Source organism: Aulonocara sp. 'chitande type north' Nkhata Bay, linkage group LG10, assembly GCF_057382095.1.
Source record: "Aulonocara sp. 'chitande type north' Nkhata Bay isolate Kocher_YH1m ecotype deep benthic linkage group LG10, A_spYH_male_GT1.1, whole genome shotgun sequence".
Taxonomy (NCBI): domain Eukaryota; kingdom Metazoa; phylum Chordata; class Actinopteri; order Cichliformes; family Cichlidae; genus Aulonocara; species Aulonocara sp. 'chitande type north' Nkhata Bay.
Window position 1 is genome coordinate 33,250,645 of NC_141353.1, and position 21,531 is coordinate 33,272,175.

At 40.4% G+C, this 21,531-nt stretch overlaps 1 protein-coding gene across 2 annotated transcripts in view; it reads left to right on the top strand.

Moving 5' to 3' along the window:
* gabrb4 (gamma-aminobutyric acid type A receptor subunit beta4) overlaps window positions 1-3,247 on the top strand; it is a 55,306-nt gene extending 52,059 nt beyond the window's left edge. The window contains exons 8-10 of one of the 2 annotated variants that reach the window (XM_086309588.1): window positions 714-970; window positions 1,676-1,765; window positions 2,065-3,247. In XM_086309588.1, the coding sequence (XP_086165714.1) occupies window positions 714-970; window positions 1,676-1,765; window positions 2,065-2,418 (701 nt within the window). In that variant the 3' untranslated portion in view covers window positions 2,419-3,247. The remainder of the gene's footprint in view (window positions 1-713; window positions 971-1,675; window positions 1,766-2,064) is intronic. The other variant, XM_086309589.1, reaches the window with a different exon arrangement.
* Window positions 3,248-21,531: the final 18,284 nt, after the last annotated feature.

The following is a 21,531-nucleotide window of genomic DNA, read 5'->3' on the forward strand; positions in this document are numbered from 1 at the left end:
ACACAAGGCCCAGCTACACTACCAAAATTGGTAACTTTCATGACACTTATCCAATTTCTCAAGTATTCTCAGAGCATTGTCTGCCATGATAATTGAATAAACCGCATCAAAGTGACTAACGCTATGATAGTTAGACTAAGATGTGATCAGGGTGGCACGGTGGCATAGTGATGGTGCAGCGTCCTCTGTTCAAATCCACCCCCCAGCTGGGCCCTTCTGCGTGGGGATGTTTTCATGGTCTTTCTCTGGCAGTCCAAAGACAGGCTTATGTTAGGTTCACTGGTGATTGTAAATTGGAGGTAGATGTGAATGGTTGGCTGTCTCTCTGTGTTAGTGACAGAGGCCCTGTGAAAGCGGCGAACTGTAACTCCTACTTTGGAGCCAATCAATGAACTCTAGTAAAAATATGTATCCGATTACATTTACTTAACAATCCCACTTTTCTCCTTATCTCCTCTAACACGCATTAAAGGCAAATATTACTTAGTTACCACTATATTAGCAAAGCAATGCAAGATTAAAAGGGAGAAAAGAACACTGGAATGACATTTTTGTCTAAATAAAAGTAAATTGTGCACTCCTTTCACCACTTCTATCACCACGCAGTAAGTAACGATACACAAGTACAGTTTGGAGTAAAAGTGTGTACATGTGCAGTATCTGACGGTCTCTGTGTTTCTTTTCTGTGTGTGTGTGTGTGCTGCTGTACTCAGGTGTGACAACGGTGCTTACCATGACCACTATTAACACCCACCTTAGGGAGACTCTCCCAAAGATTCCATACGTGAAAGCCATCGACGTCTACCTCATGGGCTGTTTTGTGTTTGTGTTCCTGGCCCTGCTTGAATATGCCTTTGTAAATTACGTGTTCTTTGGTCGGGGCCCCGCGCAACAGAAGAAACTCAGCGAGAGGCTGAACAAAGCCAACAATGAGCGCACAAGATACGAAGAGAAGCGCCTGAGGGAACAGGTTTGCATCTTCATCTGCCGCCTCTTTCTCTCTCTCTCTTTCCCCCCCTTTTTTTGTACTCCACCTCTCTGTGTCAGTCAGAGTTCAAGTACAAAACAACGATGTTCTGCACATAAGATTTCGAGCCACAGCCATTTTATCCAAAGACACATATGCATACACTAGTCCCTGAAGTAATCTTCCACAAGCATACTGATGCCACCACAGCCTAATATGCATTCACCGACCATCATCCATTGCTTCTCCCTCAAGCACTGACTGCTTTTTATCGAACATAGCCTTTTTCATTGAGATACCTATTCATCTAACTCAACAGTGGTGTAAACATTCCCATTTCTTATTTAGGTTGTTGTCTATGTTTATGCTGTAGGCTTTATTCACTCTCACTCGGCCGGCCTTATATTTCAGCGCCTGTTTTCCTGCAAAATGAAAAAAAGAAAAATTGGATAAACATCAAAACGTAAGATAAGGAAGCATCAGCACTTATGCAATTTGCCAATGACAGATGCTAAAATGGAGTGAAAAAAGCCCCCCCCCCTTTCCTGTTTTCCTGTGTGTGAGGTACTAAAAATGCTATGTTTATTCAAAAGTTGTTCCTGTTAACTCTATGTCTTATGCCTTGTGTAATTTCTGAGAAAATGTGCTTATTTGCCAGTATTTTTATAGCCGTTTAATGTTCTCTTCATTTTTCTTTCACATTGCAAGGACTCCATTTCCGTGCCGTTTCAAACCAACACCTTCAGGTCATTTACACAGCGAAGAAATCTGTATCTCGAGGAACAAAGAAAAGTTGGGGTACATTTATTTAGCAATCATATCAGCTGTAGGCCAGACCTCACGATAAAGTAACTTGTGTTAAAAAAAAAAGAAAGAAAATAATAATAGCAGTAATATATAAAGAAAGTCTTGTTAACTATTTCTGTTGCATGCGAGAAATGACATTCCATATCATCCCTGCATTTTGCTTAAGCTTGACAGCTTGTGGGATGGGAGGGGGGGTTTAACATAAGTATCAGTTTTAATGGGATTAATGGGGCTGATCCTTGGCATTTCAGACCTCGCTGAATCTTTGTGTCTTTCGCCGCTTTGCACAGGTGGATGCTTATGGAAACATCCTCCTCACCACGCTGGAGATGAATAACGAAGTGATGCCTTCTGACGTGGGGAGCAGCGTCAGTGACTCTCGGAATTCGGTCATGTCCTTTGACAGCTCCGGGGTCCAATTCAGGAAGCCCATGGCCCCCCGAGATGGCTTCAGCCACCATTCGCTGGATCGGAGTGCCATGCGGAGCCGGGCCAACTGTCGGCTAAGACGACGCTCCTCCAAGCTCAAGTTGAAAATCCCCAACCTGTCAGATGTTAGCACCATTGACAAGTGGTCCCGGGTCATTTTCCCTATCACCTTTGGATTTTTCAACCTTATCTACTGGTTGTACTATGTGAAATGATGTGCATCCCACAAGGAATCATGGGCCATATTTTGAGAGCACATTAAATTGGCTTTGATACAGTTCCAAAATATGTATACACATATACGAGTTGAACATATGTATATGCATATTTCTATATATTATATTTATATATACACATGTGAAATCCGAAAGACCTTTCTGCTGTACAAAGTATTAATAGGATGACTTGAATGTTTAAGAATAATTGTGAAAGAAGAATTTGGAGACTTTGAGTTTCTTTTTCCTGCTGAAACGAACAAAACAAACACGAGATCCCACCAAGGGGGGTTTTGGAACTAAAGACTGCATGATATTTTTGCTAAAAAAAAAAAAGAAAAAAAAGAAAAGGGGGGAAAAAAAGAGAAGAAAAAAAAGAGAAAGCGAAAGCTCTCGAGAGAGAGAAACGATGTCTCAGAGTCCCATTGACTTTTTATTGATACTTACTGTAATCAAAAATCCTCTTCTGCAGCTCATGAAATCAGTGGTGGCTTGTCTGTTCAGGCATCAGCTGAGTGAGATCCTTGGCACCCCCCCACACGCACCCCTACAGCCGAATCCCCCACCTCCCCCACCCCTGCCATCACCCATGGATAACATGCACGGAAATCTCCGGTTCTACTATGTACAGCAACCTTGTTTGGATTATGTGTTGTTCCTTGGGTTTTTTGAAGTGATATCGTTCTCTTTATCAGACATCAACTCTGGCCTAATGGTCTCCATTAGAGGGCCGCTCGGATGGGGGACGACCGCCGCATTCTCGACGAGAGTCAACACAACCCTTGTATTCCTTTCTCTTCTCATGTTGTTTTTAGAAACGCGTCCTCGTGGGAGGGTGGGGATTGGGTGGGGGGTTGGAGGTTGAGGGAGAGGGCTCCTTTTTTTCATTACGGTTAAAAACAAAATACTGATTATTGTAGATATGGTTTTGACTTGAAAAATACTGTGATTTCAGAGAGTGTCAGAACATGTTCTAGAGCTAGGGCATTACAAGATAAAAGAGTCAAAGGTATGCATTACTCATTTTGATTGTTTGGAGATAAAAAAAAAAGCATATTCTGTACATTTTATCATTCAGTATTCTCATGAAAGTATATTTGTGCTGTTTCTTTCCTCCTAACGACGCTCTTTAGATGCAGCGTTCATTGACGTCATATCCTGCTTTGTGTTTGCTAAGAGGAAACGGAGGATTGCTTTTGTGATTCGTTTGAAATTATTCTGCAGTGAAGATGTGCGAACATGTATATTCAAAAGAGTCAACATATCCGCCTACAGTTTGACCAGTTGTCATTGACTATATAGTATTCTTTTTTTGTTTTGTTTTGTTCGTTGAGCATTCTTCTCAGTGTCGGAGGCTCTGAGGTCGAGATTATTTGATCGGGACAGTATCGGGCAGCGCGTTCAGAAGGTGTTGGGGAAAAAAGTATTCAACGTTTCAATCTTAAACTCAGTCAGTGCCATCCCACACATACGCCAAACCCCGAGGATCAGAAACGACAGCCTATAAGAAGGAAGGATTCTTGGGGGGGAAAGTGTCCCAGAAATAGCCATAAATTGAATGATGTAACAACCAAAAGGCCTACAATCCATATGGATTATTGCTGTTTTGCTCAAACACAAACACACACCTACACACACATGCAGACACACACACATTGCATTTTCAGTGCTCAGGTTCATTTGCAAAGAAAAAAAAAACCTCTAAGATTTTGTATTTCATTAATTAATTCATTGTATTTTTAGTTTTTTTAATAGGCCTGGTTAATAGTGTATATAGGTTGAAAAATTGTAGCCACTAAAAAGCGTTTTATGATATTAAAGCAGATGGACAGCTGACACTCTGTAAAAGTTTTGAAAGACAGAAAAGAGAGCAAAAAGCAGCAACATACACAACCAAACCTAGTTAGGGGCATTGGCCCCGGAGAAAAAAAAAAAAAGTTACAAAGAGAGCAACTACACACAAACATATTAATGAAGTTAAGGTGTCTAAGGTGTGTTAAAATAAAAGGAGTGCTAATCAGAAACCAATTTGTCTCCTTACATCTTAGTGAAGTTTGTATTGTGATGTGGCCCAAGCCTTGAGCTGAGTTTAGTATTCCTTATTGTGTACATTTTATGCATTGTTGTCTTATTCTCTAGAAGCAAAAAAGAAGAACACTCACTGTTGAATATAAAGCAACCCATGAAATCTTACAGAAAGACAACAAGAGTAACACAAATACATAGTGTAGTGTGTTTATATCGGATATCTTGTCTTTGTTCCAGCAGCCAAGTAGTCTGCTGTCTCGGTGATCCTAAAGTCTAATCATGCGGCTAGAACACAGCGATTACTGAAGAAAAGGAAATAGTTATTTATGAGAAAATTTGACCAAGCCCGGGAGCAGGTTCTCTTGTTAAGTGAAGATTACATATTCAGTGGCGTACTGTAGCAAGGGTAAAGGATAGAAAGGGGGTGGGGTCTTTTAAAGTTGCCAAATGAAAGTGAGTTAAGGCTGTCAACAAAAAACACAGGCAGTGGTTACGACACGCCTAAAAAAGCCCAGTACCAGTTTTAAAATAGCATTTCACTGATTTAGCATCACACTCCTATCAGACTGATGGACAGTTTAGAGCAAAAAGAAGGAGAAATGTCTGTTTTTAAAGAAAATTATTATTCTCATAAATCTTTTCATGTTAGAGTCTTGCATCTACGGAAGAAACTCCACCAAAATGGCATCACTTGGAGCACAAAAGCTTTATGCAGCTTCGTTCACATATGCAGTAGTAGCGCCAAACACCCGCCCAACTAATGCTAAAGTGGAGTGCCCCTTTGACATAATTATACGCATCCCTGTTACACATATGCTGCAATTTTAACATATGAGGATGTTCTGATGTAAAACATTCAGTTGACATCATTACTGTACACAGTCCTCAGTTTTCCAGTCGTTTTTTTGCAGTCAGATTTTGATTGCACTCCCACAGTGTGGACAGTCGACATTAGGGGTGTCACGATAACCGTTTATTAGCATTAACTGTGATATTTAGGAATGCAATATGGATCTTGTGCTAAATATGCACATGTAATAAATGTTTTGCTTTTGTTTTTTTGTATGCCTCTGTAGAGTTACAGTCACAGTCCCTCATAACTTCCATGCAGTTGTATTATGAGTTTAATTAATTTGCCAAAAAAAGAACCCAAAATAAACAAAGTTATATTAGAATTTGACCAACAGCATTAGTGCCTTTTTTTAAATTTTGATAATGTTGTTGATTTTTTTTTTTTTTTTTATCGTGACAGCCCTAATTGGTAAGTGATACACAGAGTTCTCTGAGTCGGGGAGAGAGATATACATATTCCAATTTATGTTGCAGGTTACAATAAAACAAGAGTAATGATAAATGGAAGTTCATACCAGTAACACACAATTTACTTCTTTTTTCTTTTTTTTTTTAATGAATTTTTGTCATTTCATCCTGCGCTGCACACTAACAGCTTGTCAAACTGTTTGAATGGAATTTGGTGGATCTTCGCTAAGAGTTTGGTCAACCTATGAGGCCAGATTATACCGTTTGTTCTAGTATAAACAAGCACTTTTTGTTTGTTAAAGTATCACAACCACAAGTGTTTTTAAGTAAATTGGTGGAACGCGTTTGACTAGGGTTCAATGATTTGCACTTACACTACATTTTGTGATGTAAACTGACACAAGTATCACATTCTTGTTCAGGTTGGTTTATTGACAGAAATCAATTCAAGCATCCATTTTCATATATATATCTATATATATCTATATCTATATCTATATAGATATATATATATATATATATATATATATATATATATATATATATATTTTTTTTTTTTTTTTTTTTTTTTTTTTTTTTGTCAATAGTAAATGCATATCTTTAATAAACACCAAGCAAATACGGAGGGAAAACATTAGCGGCCCTTGCATGCTCGCAGAAGAAGAAGAAAAAATACAACAACAAAATTCCACCACTCGTTTCAGGGAGAACATGTATTACCTGCTTTCTGAACACGAAATCAGCACATTGTTCCCCAAAAAGCTGTGAGGATCTTCTGTTCTATGCTTTCACTTTAAATTTTTTGCTTATATGAGAGAGAAAATAAATTTCTTTTGACACATGTTCATGGAGTGGAGCAGGAGGAGGAGGAGAAAAAATGTGTTGAACTGATTTCAATGTGAATTTTCTTGCCTCTAGTGTATATGTGTAATTACATGTGAATTGTACTGTAAATATGATATCTTTCACTTAATAGTTCTTAATGCATGAACAAAAACATGGCAGTTCGTAATACCAGCTAGCCTCACTGCTAATGGCATGGACAGCTTCTCTAGCATTGGCATACTTCTGCAAACGAAACCTAAAAAATGAAACAGAAGAAATACACGGTGTGCACAAAATAATGGAGAAATCAATGCAAAGTCCTCTGACAGTGAAGGAGTTTCTGGTGGTCCCGAGCTTGTATCGGTTCACCCATTCCCTCCAGAACAAGGCTAATGCTAATGCTGTTGAAGATGCCTGGAAATTACAGTATGCGGCCTTGGTGCACTCTCAGCGAATGGGAATTTCCTAATAACTTTAGGATTTGCAGAAGATTTCAGTACAGGACACCTGCTGCATTTACCTCAGCCATGGATAAACCACTCAGTCATCCGCGAATCCTCTCAGAAAATTAAGGGCATGATTGGCTTGCTGGCTCGTAGAGGCTAGAGGAGCAGGTTTGCCTTAAGAAGGCGAGTGGGATGTTCTTACCTGTTCCTCAACAAGACAGTCGCATGTGCCCTTGAGCAAGGCACTCAGCCAGTTGCCTAAATGCAACTGCTCAGTTGCACAAATCTGTGTAGGATGGTAGTGAAGTATTTTTTAGCGGGGGTGAGGGTATTAATACAAAATTATTCCCTGGGTGCATGTAAAGATCCACGAATCTCATAGTATTATTAAACAGTTTAGTTAATGTGGGCTTGTGCTCTTTTCGATGTTCTATAAAGTGCCACGTTAAATGCCATTACACATCTTACCAAAGTTTCATCTCCAGTCTCCACATTAGCTCGCTTCATGTGGCACTGAAAGAGTGAACCACAACCACGCGAGCATGTTGAACCAACCAAAACACCAGAACAAGGCTGACTGGCTCCTCACTGTTGGAAGAACTTTTGTTGGTGCATTCATTATTTTGTATGTACCTTGTAACTGGTTTTGTTTTGCATGACCTGAGTTTTAAAAGGTTAATTTTCCTACATTTTTACTCCACACCATCTGATTCATCTCCACAGCCAGGAAGAGAAAGATCCAGTGTTTACATGCTCAAAATTGCACTTGTTTTACAGCCAGTTCTGCAAATCTTGTGAAAAAAACTGTTCATAAAACTGGAGGACGTATCACGCGATTGTGGCAAAACGCGAATATGTACCTCTGCAAAAGTAACTGTAAATCACACAATTTGGAACAGATGCACCAAGCGGATGCTGTAGTTTTATCAGGTTCAGCATAAGCATTAACATCAAACGCCCTTCAGCAACAAAGGATGTAAAGGATGCTTGCTATTAGCATCTGAACGTAAGCCATGTGATTGCACAGTGAGTTGGTGTTCCCTGTATTTTCCTCTCTAAAAAGTTGCCTCTGGTTAAGGTCTGTTGTCGGTTACTGTACGAGGATTCCCGCAAAGAAGCTGTGCTGATTCCCACTTACGCATCAGTTTACTGTACCTCCTTCTTTAAAGGAGGAAGACTAGATCATGTTTAACCAGTAGGTAAGAAAATTATCCAACACTTTTTAAATTTTGGCAATGGAAGAAAACAAAAAGAAGAACCCCACAAGATAAACAGCCCATTATTTTGCTTTTTCCTTTTGTTTCGGTATAAATTAGTAAATGATTTTTCTTCATTTCTGTGTTCATTTCAAATTTATTGTATTCGTTACATTTGTTATGGATTGTTATTCTTACTGTTGTTGTTGTTTTATCATAAGAAGGAAATGTAATTCATCTGATATACTGGCACTGGAAGAAAAATGCATTTGTTTTTTTGTACTGTAATTGTTTTGTTCACATTGGGCGCTTATTTGATTCAGTTGTTTAATAAGGTGTTTGATTTCATTTGGAGTACCAGTACTCATGAAATCAACATTTGTGTAGTATGAAGTTGTATTTTTTTTGTCAGTGCAAAATTAATGTTATAGTGTCGATCAGCTTTTTTAGGTGTTTGAACAAAATGTGTTTTTTACAAATACAAGGTGTTCAAGTATGTGGTATAAAAAGGGTTATCATTCAAACAACCAACTTTTTACAAATAAAGGCTTATACAGTAAAGAAAGCTAATGTCTTTTCATTTGCCCTTTGTGGACTAATATATGACACCGTTTCGTTTGACTTTTGATTAATTTCTTTTTCAGATATTAGTCCCCAAAAGGTAAATAGCATAAATACAATGTTGCAAACCAAGAGGACAAAATCAGGTATTTGCCATTGCTACTCCAGGTTGTTGGCAGAGCTCTCACCGCTTAGCTGGTGTCTTGCTTTTGATAAGGACTGCTGGATATGAAGACAGTCTGAAAACAAAAAAATTAAGAAAAATCAAGAGTGTCTTCTTTTAATTTGATTACAAAACATTGCGCGTTTATGAGAATATACCTCCTTTCATACCCTATTTCCTGAATAAAGACGCAAAGTGACTCCTGCTGACAAGTGTAATATTTGCCCCTTTTTCAATTCAGGAACTATTAAGATTCATTTTTCTTTACATTCTTTACAGATGTATGATAATAAATCAGAGAGCAGGAATGCCTTTGTGGGGCAGTTTGCATTCTACAAAACACATGATGATTAATTTGCTCTTTGCTAAGACTCTTTGTCCTCTGGCTGAGGGCATGGTGCTATATATGGTTGCACATTAGGGTTGTTTTTTTCCTGGATGCAGTCTGGGCTTGAACTTTTAGGTGGTGAAAGTGAATAGAATGGGCTCTCAATGTAATTGCACCTTGAGCAAAGACAGCAGTAATGATCCAGAGAGAGAGATTTAAAATATGTTGCACAAAGGAATCTAAACTTTAAGAAACATTCATTACTGTCCAAATCAGCTTATTGATTATGCAGATCAAGTAGCACGGTGGGTTTGGAGGGGCTTTGGGATGCAACCTGTGTCCCAGTCGTCAGTCTCATTTGAAGCAACAACCTGAATAAAAGCACATCAGTGTTTTAAATGTAAAGCATGTACTTTTACCACACTACTAACATTCTGTGACCTCCAAATGATCTAACATGCATAGACAAAATGTATTAACTCGTTTCGATGCTGTTTAAGGTCTGTTCATCAGCTGCGCTTGCAGTCATACTCAGAAAGCACAATATTTTCCACTGTGTGAAAGCCATGTTCCTCCCAAAGTGCAAAGACATTCAGTTCAGGTCCACCAGAGGCTTTAAATAGCCTTGTAGGTGTGAATGTGTTTGTCTACATCCATGTTAGCTATGTGATAGACTGGAAACATGTCAAGGTGAGCCCTTGTCAGATCCCTAGTGCTTGCTGAAATGGATTCCAGCCCACTCCTGTGACCATGGAGAACATAAGGTTTAAGAAGCGGATGGATACTTGCACTTTATATGTCTTTAAATACATGTAGCTATCTGTGTAGTTGCAATTACATAATGGAAAAAATCTTTCTTTAAAATAAGTAACCAAATCAGCACATACCAGAATGTGCTGTTATTTGTGTATCCGTAGATTTAAAGAGTCATCAGTTCCATGCCTCTTAATGATTTTTAAACACAGATATCCTGAGATTCTAACATTTCAGTGTTGTGCACTATTACAAACTAGACTAGGTAAAGTTTTAAGTGCTTATTAGCTTCAAAGTTCAGCTCATTAGTCAAGTTCATAACAGAAACATCGATGCTGCATTTACTATCCTCACTGGTGGCTTTGGCTGGGGACACGACAGAATAGATGGATTTTTCATAATTTCCAGATGGGTTGCATCACCCGTCAATAAAATATTCAAGCAAAAACTTCTATATCTTATTACCTCAGTTAACCCTCTCAGGCTCAAATTAAACTTTTTTTTGCTAATGCACAACCAAGTCCTGCAGTGGTAAAAAAAAAACCATAAAATATGTATGTGGGGTAATCAGGTTGTTAGTTTTTAACTGTTGCAAATCGGCAACGCCTGCCTCGAGAGGGTTAAGAAGCTTAATAGAGTTGTTGATCTTTTACCTGTTTAGATATATTGCCTGCCTACAATAACCTAGCTGCTTAAGCTAACATGTCTACTTGGATTGAATCATGTTTCTGAGAAAAGGTTTTTCTCCCAAGGCCTAAATACAAATGCAAACTTAGGTCATCCAATTCAAGGAATTCAGATACACACTATTAACGTGAATCTATTTTGCCTTTCATGCCTGGTGCCCGCTAAGCACTTGCATGCTACTGGGGATTTATCGAATTCCAAAAAGATGAACTTCAATCACAATGCGTGAACACAGCGGTGGTAGCATCGTTGCCGTTGACACATCCTGTTTGGAGCCCCAGTAAGACTCTATACCCATGCTAACTGCAGTGTCATGTGGCTAGATTTATAAATAGCAAGGCTTGGGCTAAAAGCTAATATCAACTCTTTTTTTTTTTTTACAGTTTCTATAACCAGCTAATTAGGATTAAACAAAAGGTAGAAATTAGACTGGAAACATATAAATATTGGGACTAAGTTCTGAACCATCCAAAGAACAGCCAACAGTTCAAAGACCCCCTCTAATGAATATGACACTTTTAAGCCATTTTTACCATGTTAGCCTCATTGCCTTGGAACATCATGAAGAAAAAGAAGAAAAAATATGATTTTGACATTTTAGACATTCAGCTTAATTAACAGCAGCCAGTTTAGTGTGATTGGCAAACAAGGTTTTATCTAACATTAGTAATATATCAAAAGCTGTTTCCCTAACTAACTAATCAGTAGAGTTAACAGAACTTATGTTAGTGCAACGGAGGCTTAACTGCCTGTGTTAATCTAGATAGCTACCATGTTTTCAATGAAACATTCTTTCAATTTATTTATTTATTTATTTTTTGCCCGTCCCGTTTGGCTCTTTTGCCATCAGAATTATTGTCTAAAGGCAAAGAAAGATGCCCAACGGATTTACTTTACCAAATTGACCATCCCAGCCTTGCCATAATGGTCCATTTGATTCACCTTTTATTGTTTATTTTGTTTTCACTTGCTGAATACGGGACAGACTTGACTGGGGGAAAGAAGGGGAGAAAGAAAGAGGGAAAGAGAAACAGCTGAGAAGAGGGACGGGGGAGAAGGGCAAAAAACAAAAACCAACAGAATGGGCAGCAAAAAAAAAAAAGAAAAAAGAAAAAAAGAAAACCATATATCGATCACCCGGATCACCTGTTGAGAAAGAAAAAAGAAAACAAGCAGAAGAGAACAAGAGTAATAGAATAAACAACATCACAATGATATATGGGAATATGACAGTAAATACTAAATATTAAACATTATTGTGCAGCACATAAGATCAACAGAACACAGTGTGCTTTGAGGTAGGAGCCAAAAAGGGTGAGGCAGAAGCCAGGGGGAGTTGCAGTGACGCGCCCGTGAGCTCCGCCGGCAGCCAGCTGTGCCTGAGTGACCGAGCCCCAGGCCGAGAGGCCGAGGCGCACCCCACCTCCGAAGTGGCCCGAGCGAGCCCCAGGCTCCAGGCCCCGATAAGTGGCCGCCAAGGAGTGAGCCGGTGTGTACCTGGACGCCCATCCCCAGACACAAAGAACCACCAACGCACCGATGTCTGAGGGAGTCTGCCACTGGCAGGGGAAGTGGTGGTGGGGGGACGCCATCTCAGGCCCTCCAAACCTTGGAGGGCCTGAGATGTCCCCAGAGAGGTGGCGCCTGACACCCAACCTGACATATAGACACAGACATACAGGCACACACAGATACAAACATCCATTCCCACCCTCATGCTCTCATATGCACTTACTCCACACTCAACCAACGTGGAGACAAACATAAAGAGACGCTGTACACACGATCACACTCCCCAAGCGTACCCTACAAACCGGGTCTAGGTACCCTTGCCCCTGGAGGGGGAACTGCACCCAGACCTAGGTGGTGTTACCCTTTTCCCTGCGGTGGGGAGAGGCAGACCGCCCCGACTCCGCAGCAGCAGGGAGGCCCCACACCCCAGACCGCAGTCGGACGGCCAACTCCTCCTCCTAGCCCCCCCGCTCCAGCAGGTCGCAGAGAATGGGGGTGAGAGAAGACTCCAAACCTCCCTCCACCCGCTCATTGTAGTGTTGATGCATGTGTGTTCTAAGGTGCATTTAAAACCCAGGAGGGCATGGAGCTACCTGCCAGAGAGCAGCAGGTAAGCGCATGGTCCCTCCTGCTAGCCCTCAATGTCTACGTGTATTTAACATTGAGGGGTGGGCAACAACGCCAGGGGTGAGGTGTACACCCTGATGGTCTTTTGGAGTCCGTGTAGCGTGCCCACCCCCAAGATCCTATATGTATGTGTAATGAGAGTGTGAGTAATGTGAATGTCTAAGTTGTGGGATAAAATTGAGGCAGAGGCAGCCAGAAGGGGACAGAGGGGGGGTAGCCTCCTCTGCACCCTGGTGACACACCCCTACTCCAAGGCCCTGCATGTGTGGGTGGTTGTGGTGGAGCGGGAAGAGGGAGGCAGCTGGAGATGGGGAGGGAAGGAAGGGAGGGGCAAGTGACCCCTCCCTGGGGCCAGCTCCCCCGCTGACCCCAGTAGGCACCCCCATACTCCACGAGGGAAAGGGGGCCCAGGCCCATCCAGACTGGGGCCCAGTGCAGCAGCGCCTCACGGCCCCACAGAGCCCAAGACAGTCCACCCAACCCCACCACAGAGAAAACTGCACCCACCCCACCATCCACTCATCTTCCAGACTACATGAGACAATAGACACCCAGGCTGAGATCTTCCTCCACCTCTCCTGTATCTCCCCTTCCTGCAGAGAGAGTTCCTGAAGAGAGGAAAGCTCCTGCAAGATGTGACAATCTCCCCCACCAGTTGAAGAGCCCCCCAGGTGGCTCGACGCACCTGCGGCACCCTGCGCCAGGGATGGGCCCCCATGCACCCACCCGCCCACAACCCCGGCAACACACCAACCAGGACCCGAGCCCCCAAGGCCCGGCCAGGGCCCCAGCCCAGAGACGGAGCGCCCCCAGAACCTAACGCCCATCCCGGACCCACCCAGGGGCAGACAGGCTACCAGGTCAGTAACCCACGTCCGTCAGCACAGACCCTCCCCTAGCCCCGCTGCACGCAGCCACGAGGAAACAGTCACCTGAGAGCCAACAGAGCCCCTAACCGGACATGACCGCTACCCCGGGTTGAGCCCCCCAAGGAAGATGCCTCCGGGGAACCCCCCGACGCCCTAAGCCTGTCCCTACCCCCACACCAATCACAACAGTGAAGGCGGGACCAAACTAAGACCCCCCCACCCCCACTAGGTGATGGAGCTGATCAAAGGAGCCCAGAGCAATTGATCTGATGTGGTGGCAGAGGCTGTATCAAGACTAATGTAATCTAATAGGTAATTTCTATATTGGTTAGAATTAAGATTATTTTTATTTTTCCAGTTCATGAGGACTGTTTTCTTGGCTATGCATAGGGCAGTGAAAACCATATGGGCTATATTCTTTTCTGAAGTGACATTATCTAAGCTGCCCAACAAACACACTAAGGGGGAAGTTGGAATGTTACATTTCAGACACTTTGATAAGTCTTCACATATCTCGCGCCAAAACTTCTGAACTGGTGGACAGAACCAAAGAGCGTGGATATAATTGTCCGGTGAATTGGTTTGGCAGTGTGAGCAGTTGTTGGTAGACGTAAAGCCCATCTTGAACATCCGATGACCTGTATAGTGCACTCTATGTAATATTTTGTATTGAATTAATTGAAGACTGGGATTTCTAATTAGATGAAAGGTTTTTAAGCAAATCTGAGACCAGAAGTTTAGGTCTAAGTTAACTGATAAATCCGCTTCCCATTTTGCAATAGGAAGTGATATTGATTCATCTGTTTTAGAAAGCATTCTGTATATTTTGGATAGTAATTTGGGGGTTTTAAGAGTAAGAAATTGAACCACACTTGGTGGTGTTTGCAGTTCAACTTGACCCGGTTTAAATTTCTTTTTTACTATGGATTTAATTTGTTGATATCTATGGATTTAATTTGTTGATATAGGATTAAACAAAAGGTAGAAATTAGACTGGAAACATATAAATATTGGGACTAACTAAGTTCTGAACCATCCAAAGAACAGCCAACAGTTCAAAGACCCCCTCTAATGAATATGACACTTTTAAGCCATTTTTACCATGTTAGCCTCATTGCCTTGGAACATCATGAAGAAAAAGAAGAAAAAATATGATTTTGACATTTTAGACATTCAGCTTAATTAATAGCAGCCAGTTTAGTGTGATTGGCAAACAAGGTTTTATCTAACATTAGTAATATATCAAAAGCTGTTTCTCTAACTAACTAATCAGTAGAGTTAACAGAACTTATGTTAGTGCAACGGAGGCTTAACTGCCTGTGTTAATCTAGATAGCTACCATGTTTTCAATGAAACATTCTTTCGATTTATTTTTAACATCTAGCAAGTTTTTTGTTCTTCCTCTGCTACTTCTTTTTCTAACAGACATGACTTAACTGTGCTCACCAGTAGGCCTGAAGACATTTTGACCTTTTGTACTAGAATAAAGCGCAAACGTAACTAATAACTACAGCCTTGGCAAGTGTACCAGCAGGTCATGCTAGAGTAAATACCAGTAACCTGAAACTGAAATCGTGAAATGTATATTGACAATATTTGTTTCTCTGTTTCTTCATTTGTTTGCATACTTATTTTTTTCAATGTAATGTAATTTAAAAATTGGGACGCACGCAGACCTCTGCATGGAGCCTCAGGCTCACCATCCGATGATGAAACTTACCCAAGCAGACACTAGCATACTCGCTGATGCGGAAAAGCATAACATGCCTTTAAGTCTTTATATTTAAGACTTTATTGTTTAATATATGCCAATGTATATATTTGAGATTATTCATAGTGTTCAAAAAGCATTTTTAATAAGCCACTGATGCACAGTGATCCACTTATTTTTAACAAAAGCAAAAGAAAAGAAATGCTTTACTTACACTGTAGCAGTTTGAATAGCAGTTGTAAGCCTCGGACATGCAAAGCAGGCTTCTACTAGCCACAAATAGTATCAACAGCCCACCTCTTTCTTCTTTTTCCCATGTTCCCTATTTTTCTGCTCCATATCAGTTCTTTTTTGAGGCATAGCTTTTTTTACTATGAATAATTCACAGGACCAAGAAAAGGCATGCAGTAACACGGTTAAAATGGAAGAGAATCGGTCTCAAAATTTCCAGCGTATACTGTAAATATTACACACATGTATATAAATGATATAGTAAGTAAGAAAATGTAGCCTGAGATTTTAGTTTTTTTTAGTTTTTTTAAAACACCATTAAGGCTAATGTACCGTTTAGCTAGGATTTACTTGTTACAATATTGTTTCTTGTTGGAAAGGGTTAAATAAAAAGAAAATAACTGGATAGTTTGAAACACGATACTACAATATTAAGTTGCAAATGAAAGAAGAGCACATTTAGCAATGTAAAACATATTTATGGGCAATACTGAAGCAAGTGTGGTTAGATTAAACAAAGATACTCTTATTCCAAATCACCTAACATCATGTATTTAAAATGGTTTATTTTGTCTGTTTCATTTCTTTTACGTTAGTTTCTTCATTTCTGATTATAATGTGAGATTTGGGTAAATCTACTTATTGTTTACTTCAAGTGATACTGATCTTCATCCTTTCAGGCTGATTTGATATGTAGTCGTGACAGACTTGGTGTGTTTTCGTCGTTGCTGCTTAGCCTTCTCTGGTCACTCTGGCCTGTGTAATGATGCACTGCTGACGCGTCCTCCTTCAGATACGATGGAGATTTAATGCACAGGTTTGTCTCTTCCTAATTGATTTCTTTTAATTTACTCTTGCTAGACTCCCCCAGACACTTCAACGGCTGATTACGCTGCCAAGTGAGTTCACCTTGAGAAGAGCTAAGGTTCACATACAGTATAAATAATATGTCTAACACGCAGTTAACTCATGATTAACCCATGGCCTGTTACAGCTTATTAAATATGCTGGAGAAAAAAAAATCATGTCATTTGATCTGTTTTTTTTTAGTGTACATAGACATTTTTGCATCCTATATTTTCATCTTACTTTCAGTGCACGGGCTCTGTCTGCATTGAAGTGCACAGCTTTTCTGAGGAGATGGATACTGGGCTGGTGAAGTAGCTCAGCGAAATGTGCCTTCCATTTCCGTGTTCTATTGTCAGCTCTCCATATAAAAACATAAAATATTGAAAGGGTGCATTAACATGGATCAGAAATTGATGGCTGTTTCTCTCAGAGGGGAAAAAACAGCAGTTAAAAAAGCACTGGATTCTTTGGTTTGTGGTTCAAACCACCAAGTTTGTTTCAAATGTTTTTAATAAATCATCTTTACTAGTTGTAATTATTGCATTTATGCTTGACCTAGTCAGCCTCACCAGATCAGTCCACTATTCCAAGAAAAGGTCATGTGACCGAGCATCAGCTTGGATTGGTTGAATGGATAATGATCAACTATTCAGCTAATAAACACTTACATCTGTTACTTTACGCATCATGTTCATTCTTTAAGCATCTAGTCTGACACGATCGCTGCTATAATACTTGGTGAGCAGGTGTTTTAATTTTACAGCATGTTCATCGGTGTTACCATGGAGTTTTTGTTTGTGACGTGAAAAGAGAGTGAGGAGCTGAGAAGGAGTGGAAACATAATGCGTGTAATATTAAAATATTAATATTAATATTACTGTGACCATGACTGAACTACTAAGACCACTATGTAGAAAACCCTATGTCTAGGAAAACACACAAAAGGGTTAGGTCAAGACTACATATCCCAGCACTGCATATTTTTGTGTTTAATATACCCAAGGAAGAATATGCCAAAGTCATTTTTAAAAACTAACCTATAAAGTGTGGTTAACAACAGCTGATTTTTATCTCTAAAATTTGCTTCATCCCCTCAATAACGACCACTCCAACCACTCCAAGGTCTCAGTATTCTAAGCTGGACATAAAAAAACTGTGAATATCTCTTTAAAACATTAGTGTACTTTGTGGAAAACACACATTTCCACTTGGCAAGAACCATCTTTCAGTTAAGTGTTGAGAAGATCACGGCTCTAACGCATAAAATTATACTTTTGCTGGCAAATCTAACAGCTTGCCTCTCAATTTATTTTGGCATTTCCCTTGTTGCTAAAGGACAGATTTTAGACGATCAAAAATATCATTAGACAAAATGGATGTGGGGACGTTATGCATCTTCTGAAAGCGTAACGTTTCTCTGTGCCAGAAAGGGTCATCTGTGCGATTGCTCCTTTTCTTTTTCTTTTTTTACTTCTGGCATTTTACAAAAGTTATAGTCCAAATGCAGCACTGACAGCTTGTCGATTAGACTGTTTGCTGATGTAAATGTACTCCCCTTCTGCGCCCCTTGTTTCTCTTCCTGAGACAATTCGTCACAGGTCGCCCTCTTCAGTGACAGACTCTGAATTTCAGAGATGACAAAAGTATCAGGAGATGTTGCGTCTGACTGACTGTATCCCACTTCTTTTAGGTTTGTTTGCACAATTGTGTCAATCTCTGTGAAAGCGGCGTCTCATGCTAGCATTTGATGGCAATGTGAGATGATAGTTCAGTGTCACTGCGTGTGGTTTTTAGAGGCAAGGGGAAAATAAAAAAGCAATGCAAAGGAGACTTTTTCATCTGTGTTAGTCAGATGATGTTTCACACTACACTGTTGTTGTTTTTTTTGTTTTTTTAAAGTTCTTACTCTCGCATATGATTTGGTTTTGTACCATCACTGTTTTTAGAAGTGGTAAGGTTGCTTGGTAGCTGTGGGGACATTAAGCGAAGCCACGCTAAATGCCTGGCCTATATATTTTTGTTATCCAAGTGGGAGAGGAGGGTGAAGAAGAGCCAGGCCTGCTGAGGTTGAGGAGTGTGGCATTCTTGGCTTCGTTGCATCAAGCTTCCCCCACCCAACATGTACATGTACATCCACATGCACATACTTAGAGAAATGCTCATCACAACACATCTAACAGGCTGGCCTGCCATCTATTGTCCAATGACTGAATTGCACCCCTGTTCTCCTCAATAGCAGCAGTGTTAATGCGAGTACCTTTTACATGACATCATTTATCTGACCGCTTCATCTGCAAGACAAAGCAAGAGCGCAGGAGGAAAACACATTAAAGAATAGATGATATTTGTTTATAAATGGCTTTGAGCTCTTTAAATTGGGGGACTTGGGGGCATACAGTGCATTTTGACCTTAAGTGGGCCATACCAATAAACATTTCTGTCAGTGTAAATTAGTTTAGCTGCACATTTAATCACTGAAATATCTCAAAATAAGAAAAAGAAGTGCAGTTTCAACAGCACGTCTCAGATTTACATCATAAAGAAATGATGCTTTATTTAATGAAAGAAACCTGTCAGCATGACTCACTGGGCTTTAAGGATAGGAAATAAATGTGACAAATGACAGAAAAAGTTCTGGTAGCTCATTGCCCAGTAATTATTAAGCAGAAGGTTTTTTGTTAACTCACAAAAAATGTTGATAGTGAAAAAACAGGAACTTTCATCTAATTGTTTATCCATTACTTTGGAGCAGAATGAAACACTGTGGGGGAAAAGTTGTAAATCTTCATGAAAGATTGAGAGACATTTAAGTGCAGAACATTCACAGATGTCTTCTTCTGCACTGGGTACACTTTTATTTTCAGAGGTGCACCTTTACAATTACACTCATATACTTTTAATTGATTTGTGTTCTAAGCAGCACTTGTCATAACTTACTACAATGGTTTGAAAGTGCTGTGGTACTTTTCCACCATGAGGGGTTCAAATACTTCCCCCAGCACTGTGCATTACTACAACAACCAGTCGGATTGTTCAGATAGGTCCGTCAAAAAAAAGCAGAAGAAAATACCACTCAATGTGTACTCACTCTTTCTGAGCTCGGAGTTTTACGCCCCCTCGCAGTCTGCCGACAGGGAAGCACTGTTTGCAGTGGGTGGATGAGTAAGTCTGTGTGGAGGTATTACACAGAAACCTGCCGGAGGTTTGAGGAGGACACAGCTACAGGTCCAAGCAGCCTCGTGAGATGACGCTCGCGGCTTGGTGGATGCTACAGGGTGCATGCATCATCAGCTCTCCCCTCGGATTCAAACTAACTGCAGAGCCATTAATGTGACTGGAATAGAAAGAAGAGTCAGTATAGTGTGGCTGAAGGGTGAAACAGTCAGAAAATGGCAACAATCTAATCTTCCCATTTTATTATCCATGATGGCTAAGTTGCGGTCTTGCTTGCTCGGTACAGGTGCAAGCATTTATGTTCCCCAGAGCATTTATGACAATGACTCTGATGATCCCTTTCTCCTCTAAGGCTACCACTAAAACAACTGGTCAGGATTTTGTGAAGCATTCTTTAACAGGTTCCCAACATATTTTAACAGTAGATTTTTTTGGATTTCTTCTGAAGTGCTTCAATAGCTAATGGGTAATTTTAGTTTTTTTGTTTTTAGTACAAGTATTCAAGCGTCAAGTGGATGAATCAGGTGATGAATCAAATCTTTATGCTAAAATATTAGTGCTAAGCATTCAGTTGAAAGCAGCAGCGTGATCATTTATAGCATCATGGGGTAAACTCTTAGACTTACTCTAACAAAGAGGCTGTAACTGGCCCCTAATGGCTGTGCATGTGAATGTAGTATTATTTTTATTTTATTTTATTTTAATATATTATTTTCCCCATGACCCTGTAAAACTGTATAATTTTTTGCAGTAATAGTGTAAAAAAAATGACTTCTTTGAATCAAAATAAACATAGCCAGCCATAAATGAAACAGGCCATTGTTTTGCTGAACGTGGACGATCCGTCACCTTCGATAAAATTTAGCTAAAACAGGAAGCACGAATTTGAATGTTTTATCAAGTTCTGCCAGATGTCCTATTACAATGTCAGCTTCTGTCACTCTAATCTCTAAAAACAGATCTCTGCGCATGAATATGTAACACCTGTGGATTTTCTAGTACACAAAGTGTTCTCATTTACATCTGTAATTCAAGTGCTATTGTTAAATCAAGCCTGAGTGGGCTTTGGTTGCACGGAGGTCAAAGAGTCTGCGTGGAGAGCTGGAGAAGGACCGAATTTGCCAGAAATGTGATCTAAAATCTGCCCTCAAATAACAAGGGATCTGCTTATTGTGTTTCTATAATCCTGATCTCAACTTATGTGGGAATAAGCATTTCCCAAATGTAACTAACTGAATACATTATTAATGGTTCTACTCATTCATTAGTGGTTTTCCCACTTGACTTGTCATGGAATCAGAACGCTCTCAGACTCTGATTAGCTGGTCGTGAGTCATGCTGATGCATTTATTTAAAGACTGGCCCCTTGTTGTTTCACTCTGCAGTTCTGCCCAAACACACAGCTGCCAACACTTTCTTTTTCTTTTTTTTAAATTTTCAGACAAAGCCTACAGACAGTGATATTGTGTCATTTGCCAGCATATCACATAAACGTCTTCTGGATAATGAGCTCTACACGCCTTCCTCCGCTTCCCACATCATGCCGCTGCCTCCCTCCCTCACCCCTCCAGTCACCCCTAATCAACATTTTTCACATTGTTAATCACTTATGTCAGCTTCTGGTAATTATAGACAATTAATCATGTATGATTCACTGTCTCTCCCTGTCAGCATTGTGCTGCACGCTGTGTGAGCGAAAACGACAAAGGTGAAACTGCCTTTATTAAGTAGGCAGCAGCACCGGGGAGTGGACTCCCCAGTGATAAGCGGCATGTTGCAGCGCTTTGGCTTACACTTCCTCGAGGCAAGCGATAAAGGCCAGGTGGAGATTAAATTACATTAATTCCTTTGCCAGAAGCCCTGACCCAGAATGACTTACAAGACAAGGAGGAT